Source organism: Montipora capricornis, chromosome 1, assembly GCF_036669925.1.
Source record: "Montipora capricornis isolate CH-2021 chromosome 1, ASM3666992v2, whole genome shotgun sequence".
Classification (NCBI taxonomy): Eukaryota; Metazoa; Cnidaria; class Anthozoa; order Scleractinia; family Acroporidae; genus Montipora; species Montipora capricornis.
Genome location: NC_090883.1, coordinates 20,994,845 through 21,002,344, shown reverse-complemented (window position 1 = coordinate 21,002,344; position 7,500 = coordinate 20,994,845). Strand labels below are relative to the sequence as shown.

The following is a 7,500-nucleotide window of genomic DNA, read 5'->3' as shown; positions in this document are numbered from 1 at the left end:
ACAAGAAAAGTCACACAGGGTACTGGGACAGGTCATGATTCTGTCTTACATTAAAAATAGTTGGGGAGTCTGTGGTTTGGGTGTGACCTCTTCACCCACAGGGAAACTTTCCGCGAGCAATTACGACGGAAAACACAGCGTGAGGAGAACTTTCTAAGTATGTGTAGCGAAGCTTGTAAATACTCGCTTAAAAAAAATTACCTCAAATTGAAGAGAAATGGAGCCAAATACTGCTGTGTTGACCTCGGGTGACTATTTGCAATGAAACTGATTCTAAAAAATTAACCCCCAGTCCAGTCCAGTCCAGAGTCCAGTCCAGTCCAGTCTAGTCCAGAGTCCAGTCCATATTTTCCAACTGGCCAGACTGGAAGACTTTCGCACGCACGCACCTTATTTCCAGCATTTTCGAACGTGGTAACCCTAGAGCTTTCTCAATATGGCTTTTTAACAAGCCTTTTGACATTCACTCACTTCTCTGTACAATCCTTCGTTTTACTGTTTTTCTTTTAATTTAGGCGTGGCAGTGTTACAGTAATGTTCAACCTTACCTTCACTCGTGACATGGCAAATGAACTTGGTGCGAATGTTACGAATAATTTTGTCAATGCTGTGAGAAGTGGAAGCATGGGAGAGTTCGCAGTTGATCCAAAATCTCTATCAATTGTTAAATATGGTATGTTGTATTGTATTATTATTGGCTTCCGGTAAATTATCGTATTTTTTGAAGAGGCGCTCAATAATTTGGCACCATCGTGCATACGCGATCTTCTCACATCCTTTACCCCATCTCGTCAACTACGCTCATTATCCAAACATCTTCTTTTTACTCCATCTTTTAATTTAAAAAGATACGGACCAATATCCTTCTCCGTGCCTGCCCCGACAGTATGGGATGCTGTGCCTTATAATATCAGAAACAGTTCGTCAGTGGCTGTTTTTAAAAATAGGCTTAACCTTTTACTTATGCGCGCGTTGTTTATCAGTATTATAATACTGATGAACGAAAAACGTCCATAAAAATGATCGTTTCGCCCGATCTCTCCCAAATTTGGTATATAGTTGTCGTTATGTCCTAGCCAATTACCTGACGATTTTGAGTCATGAACTCTCAACGTGACTGATGTGACGCTTTCTCAAGGCGAGTGGGTTTCAACTTCACTCGAAACTTGATAAGTTTTGATGCAATATCTTTTACGACTGACAGATGTTTTTTTCATCCAATGTGTTTGGAAAGTACGCGACAAGATGCCGCTCGCCGCGAGGTTATCAGACTCTTTGTCTGCTTATTTCTGCTAGTTGTATGCCATTTATTTAATATCTCTTCCCACATTTTTTGAGTTTTTTTTTACTCTTTTTTTTTTTCTTTCTTTTTGTGTGAAGCCTCTTTTACTCCCTTTTTTCAAGTAAGGTGCAACTTTCCTGAATCCTACATCTGCCTGTTGCTGGGAAAATAAATAAAGTTAACAATCGCTGTCAATCTTGACTATTTCGTGGGAGAAGCAATAAAAACATGTTAAATATTCAGTGTTTGTTATTTTGCAGCCATTGGTGGATATCGTGCCCATAAAAACCAAAACATTTCCACCAAGTACTTTTTTACTACTGTAAACGCTTTTTCCAAAATTGCTAATTGTATGTTGATATATGCTAACTTAATGCAAATTATTTAAAACGTTTTCTTCCAAAAACGTTTTTTTAGTGGAATTTTTATTTCCCCTAAAGCATCTTTTATTGGTCTTTCAATTGAAATTCAACATTCCTATATAGTATACAATCGTGTTGACAAAAACAATAAACAGACAATTGCTGTCAGTTTTGACTGATTCGGGCATATCCAAAAGGGTTAAATTTTTAAGCGATCACAAATGCTTTCGTCATGGAGTCTATTGGCAGAAAGCTTCTGTAACATAAACTTTAATCATCAGATCGTTGGATATTGAAATATGAGTATAATGATGATGATGATGATGATGATGATAATGAAGATGATGATGATGATGATGATCTCTCGCCAATGTGTTAACACTGTTCCTTCGTCCATTGACGATCGATAGACTTCTTCAGAGCTATTTAAGTTGCTTTTGTATTTTTCTAGAATCCAGTGGAACTACTATTGGAAACCCAACTACTTCAACACAAACTGAAGGTGAGTTGCTGCTAAAACTGAACCAATGAATTCATACCTTTCAAAACAGATGGCTGGCGTGATTGGAAAAAAAATCTTCCTACAGCCAGCAATCCAACTGAAGGAGCCGTAAAAGGACATGCCAACTTGGGGTAACACAAGGCCCTTCAAACACGGGCCACTATTACCATCATGCATGTAACAACTGCAACATACAAGAGAGCATAAACGTGGTGACCAATTGAAATGGAATATTTCCTTAAATGACACCAAATTTAATTTGTCTAGCTTTGTTTTACTATTCAAATAGCTTGAACCCAGGAGTTACAAACCTAGAATGGAATTTGATCGTCTGGGTGAGAGTAGTCCTGAGAAGGACTGTTGGAAGTGACTGACGTTTCTAGAACCTGTACCATTTCAAAGTTGACTTCAGGTCAGGTTGTCGAGACGTGAGGCACTGCCAACAGTCCTTCCCAGGAGTACTTTCATCCAGACGATCAAATTCCTTAGAGGTTTAAATATATATGACGGCTTTCTTATCTTAACTTTCGCCGAGTCCTATTCTCGGTATCTTGTGCTCAGGTCACCTCTTTATATTAGAAAAAAATCACTGAAGGTTTGCATGTTGCTCTCGAAAAGCTGATTCAAGACTGGGTGAAATTAGGAAAATAGCCGTCCCAAAAGAATGTAGCCTTCAATTTTTAATTGATCATATACGGTTTCGTCTTGGAATCTGTTGGCGGAAACCTTCTGTAACATAAATTTTAATCAACACATCATTGGATATTCAAGTATGAGCATATGGTGATGATGATGATGATGATGATGATGATGATGATCGTTTCCCAAAATTTTAGTTCCCGATTTTATATAGGCTCAAAATTTTCTTTGCGCAAGGAAAAGTTCTCCAAACTTCGGTTATTTGAATTGTTTCATGTCAGAACAATTCCATAACATGGATTCTCCTGTGGTTTGCAAATTAAATCACTTTATTGTCTGATTTTTTTGGTCAAAGGAGTTCCTTTTAAAAGGAACAGCTTTGAAAAGGCCCACGTGTTTCTTTTAACGACGTTGTTGGAAAAAAAGAAGCTCATCATAAGAAATAAGTTATACGAAAACAGCAGAGAGAATTTTACCCACCTGACCAGCAACAAAAGAAAATGTTCTCGCAAGAAGAGAGTTCAATCTACGCAAAAATTAAACACCAACACGAGCAGGGTTTCTTTTGCAGGCTGGGACTGCGATACAAACATGGTGGTGTCATGATTAAAAAAAAAACTTTCAAACAAAGACATTTCCGCTAAATCAGTTAAATCCATCATTTCCATTCCCTGAACGAGATTGTTTTTTGTTTATGTATTACACCTCATCACTTTGCTGACACTGCAAGGTCTCACTAATACCAGTAATGTAGGGTGGACATTACGGATGGTAAGGGTAACACGGGAACATGAATACATAATGAATTGAGCTGAAATATTTCCACCACTCAGATAAACCATGGATAACTCCATCAATTAAAATGCTTGTCAAAGAACGCCAAAAGGCTTTCCATTCACAGAATACCCCCCTTTGGAAATCCCGGCGTAACAAAGTCCAGCAGACGATCGCTGAACGCAAACGATCTTTTTATCAAACCAAAGTTCAAGATCTAAAGAAAGATAACTGTTGTAAGTGGTGGGGGATAGTTAATAAGATGTCGGGTAGATCTGAGAAGCCCAGACATCTCTTATTAGAGCGTGATGGTAAGACCTTATCTGATCCTGGATTAGCCAATGTGCTTAATAATTTCTTTACATCTGTAAGTTCGGACATCCCCCCGCTTGATTTGTCTTTGCTGCCAGCTTCTGCCCCCCCCCCCCCCCCCCGTGCGATACGTTGCCCATGGTACAACCTTATGAATATGTAAAAAAGTTACTTCAATTAAGCCCCATAAGGCCCATGGGCCTGATAATATTCTTAGCAAATTTTTAAAGAGTTTGCTTTTGAACTAACAACCCCAGCTGCTACTATTTTTAATGTATCTTTGTCATCTGGGGTTATGCCAATCTCATGGAAATAGCCTATCCCAATCCCTAAAGTCACAAAGCCCAGATGTGAGAGTGATATAAGACCAATCTCATTCACACCCTGCCTTTCAAAGGTTTTAGAAGACTTTGTGGTTTCATGGTTGATTGAGGATGTCAGGGATAAAATTGACCCTATGCAGTTTGGCTGCTTGAAAGGAACATCCACATCTTACTGTCTGTTAGATATGGTCAATAATTGGCTTTTACAGCTAGATAGTCCTAATGAACATCTCCGAGTCTGCTTTTTGGACTTTTCAAAAGCTTTTGACCGTATTGGTTATAACATCCTTGTCTAAAAGCTTATTAACCTTAACGTTAGACTTTGTCTGATCCCTTGGATCATTAATTTTCTATCTGATAGAAAGCAACGCGTTAAGTTAAATCAGACATTTTCGGAATGGCTTCCTGTCAAAGCAGGGGTCCCCCAAGGGACCAAACTAGGCTCGATTTTGTTCTTCATAATGGTCAATGCTTTGGGGAGGCCCATGTCACCTAATTTCGGAATGTGGAAGTAAGTAGATGATGTCTCATTGTCAAAGAACCTTCGTAAGGGTAGCTTATCATCTTCCCAGTCTACACTTGACTATATATACAGCTGGGCCTCTGACAACTGGACGTGTCTTAACGCTAAGAAATGCAAAGAGTTGCGTTTGTGTTTCTTTAAGGAAAAACCCCAGTTATCCCCCTTAACAATTGATGATCAACCGTTAGAAGTGGTAACCTCACATAAGGTCCTGGGGCTTATTATTTAGAATGACTTAAAGTGGAACGAACATATTGCATCAGTAGTTGCTAAGGCATTGAAACGCTTACATATCCTACGTGTTTTACGTCGGGGTGGTGTCTCAGCAGCAGACCTAGTCTCAATTTATGTGTCTTTGATACGCTCTATTTTGGAATATAGCTGCGTAGTCCAGGCATTATGCTCTTCCTTCCTATCTGTCTGAATTGCTCGAAAGAGTCCAGAAACGAGCTTTTGGTATTATCTTTCCAAAACAAACCTTTAGCAGGGCATGTGAACTTGCTGAATGCCCAAGTTGGGACGTTCGCCGCAATGATCTTTGCATTCGAACTAAAAGAAAATTGATGGAAAGGGCCCTCTCTCAAAGCACCTGACAAGGACTAGGGTGAGCGCGCATGGACGTACGATGAGGAATAATACTCACAGAACCCAGAGAATCTACATTTTAATGTAATTTTTAAATTTTTATATATTTTAAATTGTAAATACACATTGTATTCATTTTTAAATGCGGAAAACTGTGTTTGTCAATACACTATTAACTATTAACACCTATTAACAACTAACTTAAGCTGAATACTATAACGGAGATTTCGTGGAATATAGGAAATAAATATATTAAGAATTATTTATCTCAAATAATGAAATTAAAAAATACAATAAATTTATTTATTTATTTATTTATTTATCTATTTATATTAAAATAATAAACATAAAAATAAATATATGTTTATTTATTTTTTATTTATTTAAACCAAGTTTTTCCTTAAATTTGTAAAAGCCGCTCTATCCACCCTTATCGAGAAAGCCGTTAGCTAGGTCTCGATATGAATTCAATTGTCGGCAAATTCCTTGAACCGTAATATCCATCTTTATAAACAAAGTCGCTGGTCGGGTCTCATTTGAATTCAAAATTTCCGTAAATTCCACGAGACGGAACAGTCCTATCCTTGGTATGGAATTTTTCACACAGTCTCCCAGGTCTTGGGTATTTTGTGTTGGTTGTGCATATCGGCTATGAAGCACAGCTCTTCCTTTGGATCTTGTGGATTTTGAGATTGTGCGTGGAGGATTTTCGCTGTGAACGTGAGAATTGTTTCCAATGTCAATTTTTTCTAAAAGCTCATTCGCTCAAAAGTTTGTCACTTATGCCCACCTAGCTGCTTAGTGTTAGTCGCATTGGCACTGGCTGATCAAGGCATAGATATAGCTGTTTAACTATTCATCTCACGTGGTTGTGCCTTCTTATAGCTCATTTTCACGTCCATTGGAGTATCATTCGGGCGTGGCGAAGTGTGTTAGATATGTGTTTCCTTGAGGTATTAGGGGTCCTGCCTGCCCACATCAATATTCCAAATGAAACTTTGCGGCATATGTATCCTGCGTCCGCCTAGAAAAGCAAAACACTTCTAAACGACCAAATCAGTTTGAAGATGAGGCGAAGATCAAACTATCCACTTGAGCCGGCACCTTAACACGAGAAAATTAAGGGAGCAACTTTCTGTTATTGAGCCCGGATGCATTGTCGCTGAGGAAATCGCGGTATACGCGCGGAACTGGTGTTAGTTTGGCAGAGTGGAGAACACGGTTCGCAAACCGCATGGAACGAGGTGGTGTAGACAGAGACGCCTTGTGACAAAAGCATTGCAAGGTTAGTATTGGTGAATGGCGGATTTTCCGTGAAACTTTCGCTAACTAGATCTAGACCGAAGCGGGGTGCAATTACTAGAACAAAACGGTTTTTTTTTATTCTTGCAGGAGTAAAAAGCAGGGCCTTCTTCTTTATCGCTATACGTAAACAAGAACCAGAACAAAGGCTAATAGAAGACGGGTCAGGCATGGCAAACTGAATGACGACAACTGTGCTTGCAATTGAATTCGAGGCTTTTTCAGAAAGCCCGTCTCCTGTACCTCAAAGTCAGACGTGAATTTCAGATCACCCTTCAGTAGTTGAGAAAAAGCTCAGCCATGCGTTAGCTATCTGTAGAACACTCACACACGTATGAATGGTGCGCCCTCCTAATCCGATCACGGTTTCCGTGGTCTACTGGAATGTGGACTGCATGCAATTGGCAAGGTCAGGTGTGTCTCGCTTTTGGACGTTTTGAGGAAGGTAATATCATCGCCGCGTACATACGTGTCCCAGTGAGAGAACCGATGAGCAGCATAGAACTGTGTTTGAAGCGCCGTGAGTGATGAAATTCTCATTAGCCGCGCTGAAGCAAATTAATGCAACGAGAGTCCACCAGAGGAAGGTTTTTGTGTGGTTTAAGATCCCGCTGCCGAGAGGGCAAGGTAATCACAGTCGCCATGAGGTACTGTTCAAAGTTCTGAAAGACCACAGCACTGGGTTTATGTAAGATCTGGTACCCCCATCGTACCAACACTGGCTTCATAAACGAAAGCTCGAAAGTTTCTTAGAAGATCCGGGATGACCATGGATTTACAGGAATGCGTTACTAGAACGTCCTTCGTGTGGGCCCGTCGTCCAGATGTCATTCAAGTCAGTTCTATCTAATAGCTAAGGGATAAGCTTCAGGGGCCAAACTTATGTATTGATCGTT

General features: G+C 39.6%; 1 protein-coding gene across 1 annotated transcript in view; it reads left to right on the top strand.

Annotated features, from left to right (window-relative positions):
* Positions 1 to 2,217, top strand: part of LOC138023388 (macrophage mannose receptor 1-like) — a 204,130-nt gene extending 201,913 nt beyond the window's left edge. Inside the window, exons 39-40 of the mRNA XM_068870416.1 lie at positions 516 to 673; positions 2,096 to 2,217. Coding sequence (XP_068726517.1) covers positions 516 to 673; positions 2,096 to 2,175 — 238 coding nt within the window. The 3' untranslated portion in view covers positions 2,176 to 2,217. The remainder of the gene's footprint in view (positions 1 to 515; positions 674 to 2,095) is intronic.
* Positions 2,218 to 7,500: the final 5,283 nt, after the last annotated feature.